We start from the raw sequence: 18582 nt of genomic DNA, 5'->3' as shown, positions 1-18582 counted from the left end.
CTCGTGCCACCTTTTAATCGCAACGCCCCGCCCCTTGGGGGGAGCGGCGGGAGGCGCCCACGTAGAAAACGGGAGGGCGGGGCCCCGGGCTCTGTGACGTCACAACGCGACGGACCGGGTTTGCGTCACGGAGGAGACGTCCGCGATTGTGGCGTCATCCAAGGGGTTGGTGCCCGGAGACCCGGATGGAGCGGCGCCCGCCTCGTGACGTCAGGCGCCGGTAGCGGGAGGGCGCTAGTGCGCAGACGCAAAGAGCCGGCGCAGGCGCACGGGCGACGGGATGCGGGCCGTTCCTCCCGGCGTGCTCCGCGGCGCCCGGCTCACTCCAGCCCCTTGGCTGGTGGGACGGGTCCGAAATGGCCGCGCCCGGCGCTGGGGCGACTCGGCTGCTCCTGCTCTTGCTGATGGCGGCAGCAGCCCCCAGCCGGGCGCGGGGTAGTGGTTGCCGGTCCGGGGCCGCTGTGCGGGGGGTGAGTGCTTATTCGCTGTGCACATAGGGCGGGGTTGACGGAAATCGTGGGTCTCGGGCCTTTAGGTCGGTTAAGGTGGGAACGAAGTCGCGCAGGACCGAGAGGGAAGACGAGGTAAAAGAACCGGGGAAAGCGAGGCCGCAGTTCTGCGCATTCATGAGGCCGCACAACTGGGAGAAAGCGAGAGGATAGTTAGGAAGGCTTTAGCTCGTGAATATGCATAAGGGGGCGGGGCTCCTTATGGGATTTTTGCCATCCCCTTTCTGGGCCTTAGCTAATCCCATCTTGGTTTTGTATTTTTTGTTTTTTGCGGTATGCGGGCCTCTCACCGTTGTGGCCTCTCCCGCTGCGGAGCACAGGCTCCGGACGCGCAGGCCCAGCGGCCGTGGCTCACGGGCCCAGCCGCTCCGCGGCACGTGGGATCCTCCCGGACCGGTGCACGACCCCGTGTCTCCTGCAGCGGCAGGCGGACTCTCAACCACTGCGCCACCAGGGAAGCCCCCTAATCCCATTTTGGGATGGGACTTTGGCACCTGGGCGTTGGGTGCGGTGAAAACGAGGCTGCACCGAAAGAGAAGGTTGGGGCAAGAACTTCCTTAACATTCGGACGCTAGGGATCGTCAGTCATGAATATGTTTGAGGAGGTGTGGCCCGGGTGGAATCTTGGCAAATCAGACGTCGGGGTGGCTAAAATTAAAGAGGCGGGGGGGGGCGGCTCTCGGAGGAGTTCCGCCTCCCGAATATGCATGAGGAGGGCGGGATCTTGAGCTCGCGGATTAAAATCTGGAACGAGGTAGCGCAGGCTTGAGGGCGTAGAGAGTTAGGAGAGATGTGGAGAGTTGGAGAAAAGGAAGGCATGGAATCTTGAATGTGCTTGAGAGGGGTGGAACTCGGGCGGCATCGTGGCTATTGGGGCTGTGAAGGTGAAAACGAGGTCACGTGGATATTAGCTTGGGAAGGATGCCTTTTAACTCATGAATAGTTATGATGCTAGGTGTGAAAGTGACCTGGAGATAGTTGCCTTGGAAACTAGGTTCCGCTATTTTGCAGGCTCTGGTAGTCTCTGGTCCGTCCAGATCATGAATTTTCATGAAATGGGCGGTTCCCGGTGGAATAGTGGGCAAGCGTCAGTGTTTGGATATGGGTATGGAAATAAGGCTCCTGCCGCAGCCTGCGGGTCTGTCTGTCCTGGGGTCCGCGGGTCCTGCCGGACTGAGGGCTCTGATGGTCCTTACCTGGGGCCCTCTCTATCACCTGCAGGCGGGGGCGGAAAGTCGAGAGGGTGAGGGCTGCGGCGCCGTGGGGCTGCTGCTGGAGCACTCATTTGAGATCGGTGAGTCCAGCAACGTCCTGACCCGGACACTTACCCAGTGCCCTGTGTCAGGAACTCGGGTGCCACTCAGCGTGAGACACGCCATCCATTCACTTACAGCTTTGCACTTGGGAGTGTGTTTGCATTACACTGGGGAGGTGGGGGGGCGGCGGCGAACAGAAGCTCTGTCTTTGAAGACTCCCATACCTGTAAGACAAATGCCAGTTTCAGAAAGGTCGGTGTGGCAGTAATAACCTCAGAGCAGACTTTGACCAGTTGCCCCATGCCCTTCCCTAGTGGTTAGATGTATTAACTCAAACATCTATATTAACTCAGACATCCTCAGAATAGTCACCCAAAATAGGTGTTAGGGATAACCCCATTTTTCAGAAGAGGAAACTGAGGCACAGAGGGATACCAGACAAGGTTCTTTTACAAGTGAATGGTAGAGGTGGGACCTTCTCTAAAGCCCAGCTTAAACTGCCACATTTCAGGCAGGCATCCAGACTCCCAGAGCATAGATGTCAGTGTGGCCCAGGGGCTCATAACCGAGTCTGAGGCCCCAAGCTCTGGGGGCACCTGTTTTAAACACTGAAGCTCGGACCCTCTGCAGACCTCCCCAGTCAGACCCTGGCATCTGCCCAAGAAAGCCCGGTGGTTGGGAGCTCCCGAGCTCTGCAGCCCCTGTATTCCATAGCTGGGGAAACTGAGGCCCACTTAAGTCACGTGAGCGACTCTGGGTCACCTGGCAAGGAAGAGGCAGGGCTTCAGAGACACGTGGGGCTGTCCCCAGTTTTTAGGTGGGAAAATGGGGGCTCGGGATGGGGAAGCAACCTGGTCACTGTGAGGGTTGACGTCCAGCTCCCGCACAGGTGATAGTGCCCACTTCCGGAAGCGGGGCTCGCTGCTCTGGAACCAGCAAGATGGCACCTTGTCTTTGTCGCAGCGGCAGCTCAGTGAGGAGGAGCGGGGCCAGCTCCGGGTGAGGACGGGACCCCCCGCTTTGCTGGGGCTGGGGGCACGTGCCTCAGAGCACAAACATGCGTACTTCGGGGCCTCTGCGTGAGCTGTTTCCTCTGCGCAGCACACTCTCTGCCCCACGGTTTTCATACAGTCAGCTCCTCTCGCTCTGCTAGATTCAGCCAAGGTGCTTCACACTTAGTGCAAGATTTGCTTGTGAGGAGAAAGGGATTCCCACGGCAGCCATGGTTAAGCAGGAGAACGTTACCTCTCCTGTGGCCCTGCTTTGTGGCCTCCTCCAGGTCCGCCTGGGTCCTCCCTAGGGATGCTGTGGGGCTGGCGGGGGCGGCGGGGAGGTTCCAGGCAGCAAGGTAGAGGAGGGGAAGAAGGAGGGCCAGAGGGAACAGCCGGTTTTGGGGGAAAGCTCGAGAAAGCTGCCACAATCCACTTCCACTCCGTCCCTTTGACCAGTTGGAGCTGCAAGGAAAGCTGGGGACGCAGGCTTTATTCTGGGCGGCTGCGGGCCCATGGGTGCCAGCGCTGTGGGAGAGATCAGGCTGAGGCCCGCCCTGGCCAGCCTTCCTGCGTGGTGCCCACGTGATTCCTGTCACAGTCGCCCACAGTGAGAACTAGCCGCTCATATAACCGGGGAGGTCGGGTGTGGGGCTGGACCCAGACCTGCGGGAAGTGTCCTCGGGACTTACTCTGTTGCTGGGCTGGCCTCTGCTCTCCTCGTGGTGGTCTCCCCCCGGGTGGGGCACCCAGTGGGAGGAGTCTTGGGCTTGGCCGGGCCAGGGAGTGGGGAACGCTGGCTGGGCGAGACTGGGGAAGGGCCTTCCTGGTTGTGGGCCCAGTGGGTGTCCAGACCGGGTGGGGGCTGGGCACTGTCCCTCTCACTGCCACCCTCCCCTCTCTGCCCTGCAGGATGTGGCGGCGCTGAACGGCCTGTACCGTGTCCGGATTCCACGGCGGCCTGGGGCCCCTGACGGCCCAGAAGCCGGTGGCTACGTCTCCTCCTTTGTCCCCGCGGTGAGTTGGTGATGAGGTCAGCCCCCATCCTTGCTTTTCCCGCCCGCTCTAGCCTGGGTTCTACCCTTTGGCGCTCCAGCATTTAAGGACCTTGCCTTGCCCTCAAGGGTCTCCCGGGCTGGAGGGGGACAATCCAGTTGGTGGGCCCTGGGGAGGCCGTTGCTTCTGCTGGAGGTTGGCAGGGGGCCATGGAGGGCTTTGAAAGATGCTTCGGGCGCCCTGTGGGGTGGGGAAGGAGGCTTGAGGCGGGTGGCCGGTGTCAGCGAGGCCTGGGCAGCAGCCCCTGCTGGCCTCCCTCCTCTTACCCCCCTCCTCTCCTCCCCCAGTGCTCCCTGGTAGAGTCGCACCTCTCGGACCAGCTGACCCTGCACGTGGACGTGGCCGGCAACGTGGTGGGGGTGTCGGTGGTGACATACCCTGGGGGCTGCCGGGGCCACGAGGTGGAGGACGTGGACCTGGAGCTGTTCAACACCTCAGTGCAGCTGCAGCCGCCGGTCCCGGCGCCAGGGTGAGTACGGGTGCGGGGCGGTGGGCAGAGCCAGCCCTGTCCCCGCTGGACCGGCCTTCCGCTGCCTCTCACTCTGGCCCTGCCCCTCCCCCACCCTTCCAGGGTGCCGCGGGGTCTCCCGGCCCCTCATCCCCTCTCCTCCTCCTACCCCCACCCACAGGCCCGAGACAGCAGCCTTCATCGAGCGCTTGGAGATGGAGCAGGCCCAGAAGGCCAAGAACCCCCAGGAGCAGAAGTCCTTTTTCGCGAAATATGTGAGTGGGGTTCTGCCCGCCCCCAGCCCCTTCCCCAGCGGCTCCCCCCTCCCATCCTGAGCCCCCCTGCCCTGCTCCCCTCGCCCACGGCCCTCTGCTGGGCCTCCAGTGTGGAGGGCCTGCTTGGCTCCTCCAGCGTGTCTATGCGCGTCCTCCTGGCCCCTGGCTTGAGCCAAGGCCTGGACAGAGGGGTGAGGACTGGAGCCCCACACCCTGGCCTGCCGGCGTCGGCTTGTGGCGGTGCTCACGGGGCATCCGGTCTCAGCAAGTGGCCGGCCCGGAGCTGGGCAGTGAGGGGGACTGGGGACAGCCCCTCGGGTGCCGCGCTGGAGCACACAAAGCACAGGCAGTGTCAGGCTTGCCTGTTGGGAGGGAGCGCACTGAGGAGGGTGTGGTCAAGGGAGGGGCGGGGTCCGACCTTGGAGGAGGCTGGGACCAAGGTCTGGGGGAGAGGATGAGGCCTGAAGCAGGCTGTGAGGCTGAGGCGTGGGGGGTACACGGCAGAGACCTCGAAGGAACAGGGAGGTTTGGAAAGGAGGGAGCGGGTGGGCTCCGCCAGCCAGGCCGGGAGGGTGGGTGGAGGGGCTGTGCCGGGAGGTGCCCGGGAGGCTGGGAGCTGGCAGCTGAGGGTGAGCCTGTGCTGCTAGAGCAGCTCTTGAGGCCCAGGGCCCTGGGCGCTGGGGGCGCTGGGGGCGCTGGGGCTGGAGGAGGTGGTCCCACCCCAGGCAAGGGCAGGGGACAGTGGAAGCCAGTGTGGCTGGGCCCTCGGGGCCCCGGGTGGGAGGATGCCGAGCCTGACTGCGCTGAGCGCCGTGTCCGTGGGGCCTTGGTTAGTGTGCCGGGAGCTCCTGATGTCAGGAGAGCCTAACTGCCGAGCTGCGGGGAAACTGAGGCCCAGAGAGGCCGAGAGCTTGCCCACCCCTGGCTCTGCCCTCCCTGATGGCCGCGGGACGCCACAGCCGCCACTGGCCCTGACCTGCGCCCCCTCCCTCCTCAGTGGCACCTCATCCTGGGGGGGGCCGTGTTGCTCACAGCCCTGCGTCCTGCTGCCCCCGGGCTTGCACCGCCACCGCACGAGGCCTGAGTGAGGACCGAGCCCCCTCCCGCCTCCCCCGTCCCTGTACCCCGCCAGCCCTTCCCCAACCTGTAGTGGAGTAGGGGACCTGGGCCCCCTTCCCTCACTGCCTCCCCTCACGCTGGCCCCCGCCTTCCCCACCCTGGGCCGGACACTGCTTATTCTCCCCTCTCTTCTCTCTGTCTCCCTGTTTGTCCGTCTGTCCTTCTGCCATCCTGTCTGGCTTACAGTGGATGTACATCATTCCCGTGGTCCTGTTCCTCATGATGTCGGGAGCACCGGACGCCGGGGGCCAGGGCGGGGGCGGCGGCGGCGGCGGAGGCGGTGGCCGGTGAGGGGCCCAGGGTCCGTGAGTGCCCCGTCCTCTTTCGCTCAGCGGACGCCCTTCCTGCCCAGCGTGCTCGTGTCCTTGGTCATCACGGAAGGATTTGCCGGCCCCTCCTGTCTCCCCGTCGCATGAGGGTAGGAGAGCGCCCCCTCCCCAGGAGTCCCTTCCCTCTGGGCCTTGGCGTCACTGGTGGCGGAAGGACGGCGGGTTCTGGGTCCTGCTGCACCCCGCCCTCCCCTGTGGCCCCGCTGTAGCCCCAGAGGCTTCCCTTTGCCACAGGATAGAGCCCAAGCTCCTGGTCCAGCTCTGACCTCACTTCTGGTTCCCCCCACCCCACCCCCTGAGGCCTGCAGTTTGGGAACATGCCTAGTTCTCTCCAGCCGCTGTGCCTTTGTCGTGGTCTTCTCGCCCTGCCTGGCCAGGTTAGATGATACCCCTAACTTGTCTGACACTGGATTGGGACACCAGCCTCCTGTCTGTCTGCCCTTGAGGGCACCCTGGGGCTCCTCGCAGCCCAGAGCTGGCACAGAGCAGGGGTGGGCTGGCCACGGGTGCCCCCTTTTCCATCCCTCCGTGCAGCCCTGTCCCCTGTTTTGGCCTATATCTGCCCACGGCTGTTAGTGGGAGTTGCAAGTTCCTGCCATCAGGATGCCAGGCCCTCCATAGGCTTCTGGGCTTGAAGAAGTGATGTTGAAAGTCAAAACAAACATTTAGTGGAGTCAGAGGCCAGATGATGTAAATAGAATCCCTTTCCTGGCCTGGGTATCTTCCCTGGGATTTTGCTGGGTCCTTGCTATCTATCTCCCCTCCTTTTGTCTGTTTAAAAACATTGACAAGGCAACATATTGAAATAGGTAAACATTTTGGAAAGTTACAACTTGCAGCAACCCAGTGCAACTGTTGACTTGGCTAAGAGGCGGTCAGGATGCACCGGCACTGCTGAATTCCCCGGTCACTGTGTGTGCTGTTCAGAAACACCAAACAGTGGCCGCCGTTGGCATGGTAACAGCTGCGTCAGGCTCCGCGGTGTCTGTATAGCAGTTTATTAAACTGTCCCCCAAACGTTCAACGTTCAGCTTGCCTCCTGCTTTATGTGGTTATAAATAGCGCAACATCGCGGGTCTGTCGCTGATCTGCCTGTGATGTGAGTTTGAATGACTTCCCGCAGACTCATGACTCGAAGTAGAATACCAAGGCAGATTAGAGACGTTTTGTGAACGGGGGAAACAGCCGAGGAAGGTGTGCAGTGGAGCCTTGTCTCCCTGATCACTTGATCATTTTAGTCCATTTGTTTTCCCTCCCGGAGTGTCTGTGCGGACACCAACAAACAGGAACGTGTGCTCTTTCCCCCTCCTCGTAGCAAAAGTACCACGTTCGAGGTTGTACACGGTCCCGTGCTTGCCACTTGCCTTGTGCGCTGTACCTTCTGCAGTTCTTTCCTTGCCCAGAGAGTGGCCTCGTCCTTCGCGCACCTCCAGAAAGGGACGTTGCGCTCATTCAGCCCGCTCTCCTCCAACTGACTTTCTCACGAAATGCACACGTGACCTAAATGCACACGTGCCCGTGGAGCGTGGCAGCACTATTGGGATTTTCTGAGAACTCTTCTTGTGCTGTGCTCCATGGCAGCATTTGTGTTTTTGAATTCCTCTTGTGATTCATCTGACACTGCTGAGACCTCCGTGTGCCACCTCCGTCCTCTGATGCTCCTGGACCCTGATCCTGCTGCGCCTCTTCCCTGCAGCCCCGTGGGAGCTCAGAGCCCACCCCCTGGGGGGCCAGCCACGCCCCTCTGCACAGTGACAAGTGGCCTGAGAGCCCCAAAGCCTCCCGCTGACTCACATTGCCTTGGTATTTTTTTTAATGAATTTATTTTATTTATCTTATTTTTATTTTTGGCTGCATTGGGTCTTTGTTGCCGCGCGCAGGCTTTCTCTAGTTGCGGCGAGCGGGGGCTACTCATCATTGCGGTGCGCGGGCTTCTCATTGTGGTGGCCTCTCTTGTTGCAGAGCATGGGCTCTAGGCGTGCGGGCTTCAGTAGTTGTGGCACAGGGGCTCAGTAGTTGTGGCTCGCGGGCTCTAGATCGCAGGCTCAGTAGTTGTGGCGCATGGGCTTAGTTGCTCCGCGGCATGTGGGATCTTCCCAGACCAGGGCTTGAACCCGTGTCCCCTGTATTGGCAGGCGGATTCTTAACCACTGCACCACCAGGGAAGTCCCCATTTTGTTATTTTTTAGTGGCTCGAGGTTTGAGGTCTTTGTCAATCTGATTACATTATTTTTATTTATTTATTATTTATTTGGCCGTGCCGGATCTTAGTTGCACATGCGGGATGCGTAGTTGAGGCGTTCGAGCTCTTAGTTGTGGCATGTGGGATCTAGTTCCCTGACCAGGGATCGAACCCAGGCCCCCTGCATTGGGAACGTGGAGTCTTAGCCACTGGACCATGAGAGGAGTCCCACATTCTTTTTTTCTTAGACTTTTTTTGACTGCTCTCAAGCCAGCAGGGTTACCCTGTGGCATATTCTAGTCAGTGTCCGAGCTCATGCAGGCTCCCTGGGGCTCTCTTCTGATTAAACTTCTCATCTAATTCTTGCCCATCCCTGGAGAGCTTAGTCACTGTTTCTTTTCTTTTCTTTTTTTTTTTTTTTTTTTTTTTGCGGTACGCGGGCCTCTCACTGTTGTGGCCTCTCCCGTTGTGGAGCGCAGGCTCAGCGGCCATGGCTCACGGGCCCAGCCACTCCGCAGCATGTGGGATCTTCCCGGACCGGGGCACGGACCCGTGTCCCCTGCATCGGCAGGCGGACTCTGAACCACTGCGCCACCAGGGAAGCCCTAATTTTAGTATTTTTAAAGAATCTTTGCCACCCCCAAATTGTGCATTGTAGCAGGTAGCTTCTGGAAACAATTCTAGAGGTTTCTTTATTTAGCCCATCAGAGAGACTCCAGGTGAGGATCAAGGGCCAGTGACTGGGGCCTCTTGGGCTGTGAACCATTCACCTTTGCTTGCACCCAGCTTCCATTCAGCAAGGTCACTGCAGAGGAAACAAACTCAGTTTGGCCCAGTTCCTAGAAATAGGCTCCCTCGCAAATTGTGTAAACCAAATCCCACTCTCCTTCATTTCCCAGAGCAGCGACACGTGCATTTCCATGGCAGTGCAGGAGAGAACCTGCCCGTAGCATGACTGGAAAACACCCACAAAGTCTGGAGATTTAAGTTGGCACACCAAGAAGTTTGCTGACTGTGATGTTTATGTATTGGTTAGGAGTCAAGTTTTTAATTTCTACAGAATTTTGCAAATTCTCCCCCTCCTCTCCCGCAGCCCCTCTGCCACCCCCTGGCACTGTCCTTTTTTGTCGGGGTCATTCCCAGTGTTTATTAGAGCTGGTTGCAGTTTTGTCCTTTGCCAGTAGGTGGTGATGGAAGATCACACCGAGTCTGAGAATGCCTCTCGGGCGGTACTGGGGGAGGTCAGGCATCATGCTGACCCATGTGGTCCGTCTCGGCGGAGAGAAGGACCCTAGAGGGGGCACTGTCGATCCTTTGGGAGGTTGGGGTTCCCATGAAGTCTGTGTCTTAGCAGATGCTGGTCCTCAGGAACACCAGGCGCCTATTTTCTCATCTGTGAAGTGGGGTCGTGTGAGGTCCTCCCAGCGGCTGCTGTGCTTCACGCTGCCTGAGGAAGAGAGCATGGTGGAGGGTTGGGAAGGGGAACGGAGCAGAGGCAGCAGCCCCCTTCTCAGCAAGCTCAGGCCGGAGAGTCAAGAAGAAGCAGATTCCCAGCCAGCTGTAGGGCGGCCCACCCTGTCCTGGCCCTGCCACTTACTTGCTGTGAGTCTTTAGGCAGCTTGCTCCCTGCCTCTGAGCCCGGCCTCGTTTCGTCCTCCCTGCACCTGGGGCAGACTTGATCCCTCCAGGCAGTGTCCAGAGCCCGGGGCAGACAGAAAGAGAGAGAAAATGGGTGTCACAAAGGCCCTTCCACCTCGGGGACTCTGGCCTGACAGCCCGGCCCCCAGGCTCCCTGGGTTGACTCAGCCATCTGCTCAGAACTTGGAAACCTCAGAGCCCCAAGGGCAGGAGAGGGAAAGGGAGAGAGGAGCCCCTGGAGCCCTCAGGGCGAGGACGCGTGGGGGAGGGGGCGCTGGGCAGGGCAGGGCAGGGGCCTCCAGAGACAGAGAGAGAGGAGATGAGAAGACAGATTGGGAGAGGAGACAAAGGAAAGAAGGAGAGAGACTGAAAGAAGGTGCGAGGGGCTAGAGAAAGAGAAACTGTAGAGTGAGAAAGAGGAGGGATGAGGGGAAGGAGAGATTCAGCGAGGAGAGGAGAGAGGAGAGGAGAGAGGAGAGACAGATGTGAGGAGGGGAGAGGGGGCCACTCAGAGGGGAGGACAGGCAGAGAAGTGGGAGGAGCAGAGACAGGGAGGCCCCGAGAGAAGGGGGCAGAGAGGGAGAAACAAGGAAAACAGGTGGAAAGAGAGCTGGGGAGGGATGGGGAGGGGACGGGAAGGGAGAGGGTCGGAGAGAGATAGGAGGAGGAAGAAAGAAGGAAAGAAAGAGGAAACGAACAGAGAGAGGGGAGAGAAGAGGCGGGGCGGCCAGGAGCACAGAGGGGAGGAGCGGGAGGATGAGCAGACAGAAGAGGAAACGGAGGGAAGAGGGGGGAGGGGCATTGAGACCAGAGGGGGGAAGCAGGAGAGGGGGGAGGGGCATTGAGACCAGAGGGGGGGAAGCAGGAGAGGGGGGAGGGGCATTGAGACCAGAGGGGGGAAGCAGGAGAGGGGGGAGGGGCATTGAGACCTGAGGATGGGGAGCAGGAGGGGGGAGGGGCATTGAGACCAGAGGGGGGAAGCAGGAGAGGGGGGAGGGGCATTGAGACCAGAGGGGGGGAAGCAGGAGAGGGGGGAGGGGCATTGAGACCAGAGGGGGGTGAAGCAGGAGAGGGGGGAAGGGGCATTGAGACCAGAGGGGGGGAAGCAGGAGAGGAAGAGGCAAGTGGTTTTGAAAGAGAGAAAAGGGGCGAACTGGAGCGGGGAGGATGAAGGGAGCAAGTGGAAAAAAGGAAAGAGGCAGAGGAGAAGCAAGATAGAGAAAGTAGAAGGGAGACAGGAGAGGAGAGAAAGCCAAGGGCAGAGACACAGGAGCGGGAGAAAGAAAAGAGGGAGACAGGGAGGCTGGAGGAGAGAAGAGATGGGGCGAAGGGGGGAGAGAACCGCTCAGGAGAGAGACCCGAGAGGGAGGGGACGAGCCGGGAGACAAGCAAGCGGAGAGAGAAGGGGTGTGAGCCCTGGGGAGGTTCCCAGAGAGCCGGGGTGGGGGGGAAAGAGGGAGAGATTCAGGGAGACCCGAGAGGGAGGGGAGGAGAGACCGAGGAAGAGAGAAAAGGATGGAGGGGATACGGTAAAAAGAAGATGAGAAGAGAATGAGTGAGTGTGTGTATATATGTGTGTAAGAGAGAGAACGGGTGTGAGAGACGGCACGGAGAGAGACGGAAAGAGAGGCAGAGAGTGGGAGAGGAGGAAAGGAGAGAGAAAAGGATGGAGGGAGGGGGGAGAGAGGAGGAGGAAAAGGGAGAGAGAGGCGTCCCGCCAGTGTCACACACACACACACTCTTGGAGGCCAAGGGGAGGGGCGGAGGGAGGGGGAGGTCCAGGCTGAGGAGAGGATGGAGGGAGGCCAGCAGGGAGGCACGTGGTGGCAAGAAGGGACCGGGGAACACGGAGGAAATGAGAAAAGTGGAAAGTAAGGCGAGACTAGGCTGCAGCGCGAGGCCAGGAGGCACCGGGAGGGGTGGGCGGTGGCTCTTCAGACCCCAGCCAGGCCCACGGAGGACAGTCTCCCTCCTCGACACCCGGGCGGCCATCCCGAGGGCATTTGGTGACTGAGGGAGAGAAGAAAGTGACAGCAGGGAAAACAGAACAAAGCCAAAGGTGTGACAGGAAAGAGCCAGGTGAATAAAGAGGGAGAGAAGGAGTGGGGCTCAGAAAGGAGAAAGGGGGAGAGAAGGAATGGGGCTCAGAAAGGAGAAGGGGGAGAGAAGGAATGGGGCTGAGAAACGAGAAGGGGGGAGAGAAGGAATGGGGCTCAGAAAGGAGAAGGGGGAGAGAAGGAATGGGGCTCAGAAAGGAGAAGGGGGGAGAGAAGGAATGGGGCTCAGAAAGGAGAAGGGGGGAGAGAAGGAATGGGGCTCAGAAAGGAGAAGGGGGAGAGAAGGAATGGGGCTCAGAAAGGAGAAGGGGGAGAGAAGGAATGGGGCTCAGAAAGGAGAAGGGGGGAGAGAAGGAATGGGGCTCAGAAAGGAGAAGGGGGGAGAGAGGGAATGGGGCTCAGAAAGAAGGGGGGAGAGAAGGAGTGGGGCTCAGAAAGGAGAAGGGGGGAGAGAAGGAATAGGGCTCAGAAAGGAGAAGGGGGGAGAGAGGGAATGGGGCTCAGAAAGAAGGGGTGGAGAGGAGTGGGGCTCAGAAGGGGGGAGAGAAGGAGTGGGGCTCAGAAAGAAGGGGGGAGAGAAGGAGTGGGGCTCAGAAAGGAGAAGGGGGGAGAGAAGGAATGGGGCTCAGAAAGGAGAAGGGGGGAGAGGAGTGGGGCTCAGAAAGGAGAAAGGGGGAGAGAAGGAATGGGGCTCAGAAAGGAGAAGGGGGAGAGAGGGAATGGGGCTCAGAAAGAAGGGGGGAGAGAAGGAGTGGGGCTCAGAAAGGAGAAGGGGGGAGAGAGGGAATGGGGCTCAGAAGGGGGGAGAGAAGGAGTGGGGCTCAGAAAGGAGAAGGGGGGAGAGAAGGAGTGGGGCTCGGAAAGGAGAAGGGGGGAGAGAAGGAATGGGGCTCAGAAAGGAGAAGGGGGAAGAGAGTGAATGGGGCTCAGAAAGGAGAAGGGGGGAGAGAAGGAGTGGGGCTCAGAAAGGAGAAGCGGGGAGAGAGGGAGAAACTGAGGGAGACAGAGGAGGGAAGGGACGGTTTGCCCCCTCTCGAGTGATAACGCGCTAAGTCACGGGACAGTGTCCCCGTGTCCCAGTTAACGATGAGCTGCAGGCGGCAGAAACGTGCAGCTGATGGTCCCAGGACCTGGCAGAACATGAAATGAATTCCGTAAGCTGTGAAACATTAATCACAGGACCGTCTGTTCCGAGGCAGGATAAAAATACCACCAGCGCGGGGACGCAGCCGTCCCGCCCCCGTTGGTTACCGCACGGGCCTCCCCAGCTGTGGGAGTCGAGCAAGGACGGGACAGGGACGGGGGACGGGGGCAGGGAGAGCGGGGAGGGGAGACGCTGCAAACCCCAGGTGTATGGGAGCAGGTGTGGGAGAAAGAGACCATGAGAGACGGAGACGAGGCATGCGGTGAGGGCTGAGGGGGCGGTTGGCCCCTCACGCCAGGGAAGGGAGGGCACAAGGACAGGGTGGTAGGAAGGGCAGCGCCGGGAGAGAGGCGGGGAGGGGGGGTAGACGGCGGAGGAGAGAGTCAGGAGTAAAAAGTCAATGGAAAGAAGATACAAGGAAAACTGAGTGAGAGCGAGGCTAGGAAGGGAAGGAAATAGGAGCCCCTGTGGGGGACATGGGAGGAGCAGGAGAGGCTGGTGTGAGAGGTAAACGTGAGGAATAGGGACGAGGCGAAGGGGACAAGGGTAGAGAGAGGAGACACCGCAGCAGCCGAGGAAGGGGGAGCGGAGGGCTAACCCGAGAACCCAGAGCGGGAAGCCCAGGGCTGGGGACTCCGCACCCCATCCCATCGGGGGTAGGAGGATGGACGGGGTGGGAGCCAGGAGCGGGGGGCGGGGCAAAGGCAGAAGGAAAAGCAGAAGGGCTTCCAGAAAGGCTGAGAGTGACAGAGCAGGGGAGCCGAGCTGGGGCTGCGGCGGAGGAAGGTGTAAAGGACGGATAGGAGCGCGGTTTAAGGAAGAGAAGTGGGGTGGGGGAGGAGCGTGGGGGTGCGTGAATTAAAGAGGAAGAAACTGAGGATCAGGGTGAAAGACAAGGGTGAGAGGAAGGAAACCTGTGAGCGGGTGGCTGTGGAGAGACGGACAAATGGACAGAAGGTCGAGACAGATCAGAAGGGGGAGGAGGAAGTGGGAGGAGGAGGGGGAAGAGGAGGAGCGGCTGCAGGAAGAAAGAATGAAAAGGACCTGATCAAGGTGTGCGCGAAGCAAAGGCAACACTGTGAGGGAAGTCCTTTCCGGCAGGACGATGCGTGTGTCAAGAGAAACGGATGGGGCAGAGGCAGAGGAAGTGTGTGAGAGACAGGGGCAGGAGAGAAAGAGAGAAAAGATGGAGCGAGAGGTGCGGAGAGAACGAGGTCCAGAAAATGGGAGGGAGGGGAGAAAGAGCTAGTGAGAGAGAGAGATTGGGAATCGGAGGGAGATCCAGAGAATGGGGGAGAGAGAGGGCCGAGTGGCGGGCGATTCTCCCCCCCACCCCCCGCCTGAGCCTCAGTTTCCTCAGCTGCTTCTCGGGGGTGGGGGCGGGGGCGGAGCAGAGCGCGCAGGGAGGTGAGGGAGGGGGCCACGAGGGCGACAAGTCAGGACTCAACGACCAGAAGCAGAATGAGCGCTCCCTCCTCCCTCCCGTGGGCATGTTCTAGCACTGTCTATCCTACTTTCTCTCCTGGTCTCCTTCAGTCACCCCTCCCTCCCCCGCCCTAGGGAGTGGCTATTGTGATCCACATTTTTTTTTCCCCAATGAGGAAATCCAAATGGAGCCCCAGTCGGTCATCAGCTCGCGGTGCCCAGCACCATGAGGTGAAGATGATGGGCCCCTTCTACAGCCGTGGCGGCTGAGATCGCTGCCTACATCCCTTCCTTCTGGAAAAATTGAGAGCCTCCGCTGCAGAGAAGGAAGAGGAGGGGGCAGGGGAGAACACAGGGTGTAAGGAGAGGCAGCAGCGCGTGTGAGCTGCCCAGCACGCAGTTGGTGCTTAATTAGTGCCTCTACCCTTTCCTGGTGGAGGACGGGGAGAGCAGGAAGGGAGAGAAGAGGCGGTAGAGAGGAAGGGAAAGGGAGAGAGAGAGAGTGTGAGGAGGGGACGCTGGGCTTGTGAAGAGCCTGGCACACAGCTGGTGCTCAATCAATGCCCATTCATTCCCTTCGTCAGGAGAGAGGAGCCAAGTCAGAAAGGAAGTGAAGAAACCACCACAGAGGAGAAATGGGAGGAAAGACAGCCAAAGGAGGGAGGGCCAGGGGTGGAAATAGCTAGGCGTACGGTTGGTGCTCTTCAGTGTTGGTTCTCTTCCCGGGAGAAAGAAGACAGGAAGAAAAGGAGCGGGGAGGGGAAACGCCAGCAGAGAGAACGAACAGGAGAAGCTGTGCTGGAAGGAGACAGTGTAGGTAAAGCAGTGGGCATACAATAGGCACTTAATAAATGCCTGTCCCCCTTCCTAGCAGCGAGCAGAGGAGGCAGCCAGGAGGAGGAAAGCAAGCGGAGAGGGAGAGAGAAGGGAGTGCAGGGCCTATGGGGCAAGCCGGGACAGACAGACAGCTGATAGGAGTAGCACACAGCAGGCGCTCAGTACATGCCTAGTTCCTCCCCCAGGAGAGAGCTGACAGGGCAGAGAGGAAGGGGAGAAGCTGGAGGAGAGCAGGAACCAGGGAGAAGAGAGGAAATGAGAAAGAGACCATGCGAGTGTGTGGGTGAGGCACACAGGAGGTGCTCAATGAATGCACACTGTCTTCCTTGGAAGAGAAGGCAAACAAGAGGAAGAGGAAGACACTGGTGAGAGGAAGGTTGGCCGAGGAGGCAATAGGATGGAGCAGAAGGGAGGAGGTGATGTCAGAGGAGGCAGTTCCGGCAAATCATGGGGCACATAGAGGTGCTCAGTTAATGCTTGTTCCCTTCCCCGAGGAAGGCCCAGAAAACACAGGAAGGGAGAAGCTGGCAGAATGAGCGGGGCAGGGAGAAAGAGGCAAGAGAAGATGAGGTGGGGTGTAAATTGCCTGGCATACAATAGGTGCTCCATAATTGCTTGTTTTCTTCCCCCAAGAAAGGAGAGACAGCAGAAAATAAGAAGCCAGAGATGAAGGAACAGGGAGAATCGAGGGGGAGGGGGAGTGGAAGGAAATTACCAGGCACACAATAGGTGCTCTATAAATGCCCAGTTCCTCTCCTGGCAGAGAGCAGAAAGAAGCAGAGGACAGCAGAAACCACGGGTCAGTGGAGATGAGAGGCTGAGAGGAGAATAGAGAAAGCACAAGCAATTGCTTGGTATACCATAGGTACTCAATAAATGTGTGTTCCTTGCCTTGGCAGAGACCAGAGAGCCCAGAAAGACAAGGAGAGGACAGAGGAGAGACAGGGAAGGAAAACGGTGTGAGGAAGGGTGAGATGGTGTGTAAACTGCCTGGCACACGGTCCTCAATATATGTTCATTCCCTCCCCTAGGAGGGAACAGAGTCAGAAAGGAGAGGAAATGAATAGAGAAGGAAGAAAAGAATTGGGGGAGAAAAGGGTATATATAATAAGAGAGGAGACAGGGTTTGTAAATTCCCTAGCACACAGTAGGTGCTCAATAAATGCCCATTTCCTTGCAGGAGAGACCAGGCAGATCAGGAAGAAGGGAAAGGAAACAGGGTGGAAGGGACAGGAGAGCAAAAAGAGTATAAGGTGCAGAGACAGTGTATGGAAATTGCCTGGCAAACACTAGGAACTTAATAAATGCCCATCTTTTCCAAAGAAGGGAGCCAGAAGCCCAGGAAGAACAAGCAGAGGGCACAGAGGAAGGGACAGGGGAGACAAGAGGGTGTCGGGAGGGGCCGGAGGCATTTCAGGTACATCCAGCAGGTGCTCCGTAAATGCCTGTCCCCTTCCCCGGCAGAGCAGAAAGCAGGCTGGGAGTGGGCAGAGACCCCAGAGGGAGGCTGGAAGGAGGAGGTCGAGGGAGGAGGGAGAGTCTGAGGGTGGAGGCCAAGGCCAGGCTTCTGGTGGCCGCCCCTCCCCCCCAACACCGGGGCCCAGCCAGCCCAGCCCCCAGCTGCCCCGACAGAGTCAAGGCCCTGTCAGGACAAGGGCCCGTTGTCTGGGGCTTGGCACCGCCTGGCGGGAGGGGGAGGGGGCTGCCCAGACCAGTCTGCCGTGTCTGGGGGGATGCGGGGCACCGTCTAATCTCTGTCTCTGGACCTCCCAGTCTCTCTCCGTGTCTCCGCATCTCCCTGTCTCTGAGATGGAGATGTCGCCCTGTCTCACTCTCTGTGTTTCTCCGCGTATCTAGGTCCTGCTGTCCCACTGGCTCTCCCATCTCTGAGTCTATGGCCCCCATCCCCGTCTGTCTTTCTGTCTCTGAGTCCCTGTCTCTTGCTGTCTCTGGGTCTCCCTCTGCATCCATCTCTCGGTTTTTCTCCCCATCTCCTCCATCTGTCTCTCAGCCTCTGTTTCTTGCAGTCCCTGGCAGGGAGGAACCCCGACCCCGACCCCAGCCCCGGGTTCCCGACCTCCACCCACCCGGGTTCAGGGCGGGGGTGCTGAGCTCAGAGGCAGAGGAGTAAGAAAGGAAAAGAGGCGAGAGGAGCGGAGAGGTGAGGACAGAAACAGCTTTATTCAGCAGAAACCGCAGCAGAGGCCCCAGGCGGCCTCCATCCGGGGCGATGGAGAGGTAGGGTCAGAGAGAGACGGGGAGAGAAAGTCTGGGAGAGGCAGAGAGACAGAGACAGGGAGCGACTGAGAGAGACCAAGAGAGAAGTGAGGAGAGAGACAGACAGACAGACAGACAGACACACACACACACACACACACACACACACGGAAGAAGGGAGAGTGACGGGCGGAAGGGTCAGAGATGGGGAGACAGAGACAGACAAACAAATGGAAAGAGGAGAGATACACAGAAAGAGATGAAGAGAGATTAGATAGACATGGGAAGACAGAGACAAGAGAGAGGATGGGGCAAGAGAGACAGAAAGAAGGACAGAGGCAGAGTTAGGAACAGGATGGGGAGAAATAGAGAGCGGGAGGGTCGGAGATCGGAAGAGACAGAAAGACAGATGGAGAGACGAGAGGAAGAGAGAGAGAGAGAGAGACACGGGAAAGTCGGAGAGAGAGGGGCAGCGCTGTGCAGGCGGGACGCGGGGAGTCAGGAAGGAGCGCGGCCCCTCTCACCTGGCATCGCTGGCGGCCACCCCCCAGGGCCCGACCGGGTGATTTAAGGGGTGCCCTGGGGGCGGGGCTGCACCCCTCACTGCCTTATCTGGCTAGCCCCGGGCTCTGTCCAAGAGCTAAATTGGGACTCAGCTGTCAGCACCCGGGGGCACGGGACAGCTGTCACCTCCCCCTGCACCTTCCGCGTGACCGGACCCCCTCCTTCCCTCCTGCAACCAGGCGGGCACAGAGACGCCCCTGGGGGCCTGCATGGGGCACCCCCAAAGGGAAACTGGGGATCCCCAGGAGCCCCCGCCAACCGATGCTCTGGGACCAGCCTGGCTGGGCACCCTGGGACAAGGGACAGCCTGACTCAGGCTTGTGAGAAGTGGGGTGGCCCCAGCAGGTGGGGGCTTTCAAGGCTGCATGGGCCCGTCTGCACCTACCATAAGGGGCAAACAGTAAGCGCTTAATCCATGCACTGGCCCAGCCTGCAGAGCAGGAGGGGTTAGCGCCTGGGGGGGAGCTGGGAGCAGGAGGAGGGAGGCTGCAGGGACCCCCACGCCCCCTTCCCAGGTCCCACCCTTGCCCTCTGGGC

The 18582-nt window shown here is 59.6% G+C and overlaps 2 protein-coding genes across 6 annotated transcripts; one reads left to right on the top strand and one right to left on the bottom strand.

Annotated features, from left to right (window-relative positions):
• Positions 1–306: 306 nt before the first annotated feature.
• EMC10 (ER membrane protein complex subunit 10) lies at positions 307–10074 on the top strand. Of its 5 annotated transcripts, none has more exons than XR_016390838.1 (8): positions 310–470; positions 1731–1803; positions 2655–2764; positions 3667–3771; positions 4098–4279; positions 4440–4533; positions 5839–6070; positions 7297–10074. XR_016390838.1 is itself a non-coding variant. In XM_022586192.3 (7 exons), exons 1-7 carry the CDS (start codon positions 357–359, stop codon positions 5615–5617), a joined length of 765 nt encoding a protein of 254 aa, XP_022441900.1. In that variant the 5' UTR covers positions 307–356; the 3' UTR covers positions 5618–5654. The 5 variants fall into 5 exon arrangements, 2 of the variants coding, with proteins under 2 accessions (XP_022441900.1, XP_022441899.1); XR_002646365.3 differs by lacking the exon at positions 7297–10074 and adding an exon at positions 6791–7005; XR_016390837.1 differs by lacking the exon at positions 7297–10074 and adding an exon at positions 6791–7005 and having other exon boundaries at positions 5839–6358.
• An 808-nt stretch (positions 10075–10882) lies between these two features.
• Positions 10883–17646, bottom strand: LOC149744579 (uncharacterized; the record flags this gene model as incomplete). Its single annotated transcript, XM_089903484.1, is given in 4 exon segments — positions 10883–11422; positions 11425–11909; positions 15390–15566; positions 17352–17646. Coding segments are annotated over 4 exon segments (1233 nt in total), but the record flags the coding sequence as incomplete, so codon positions are not given.
• Between the last annotated feature and the right edge of the window lie 936 nt (positions 17647–18582).

The sequence above is a fragment of the Delphinapterus leucas genome, chromosome 20, assembly GCF_059928025.1.
Source record: "Delphinapterus leucas isolate spDelLeu-1000000601 "Yukka" chromosome 20, BTC_Dleu_Yukka2, whole genome shotgun sequence".
Lineage (NCBI taxonomy): Eukaryota > Metazoa > Chordata > Mammalia > Artiodactyla > Monodontidae > Delphinapterus > Delphinapterus leucas.
This window is presented reverse-complemented; position numbering and strand designations above follow the sequence as displayed.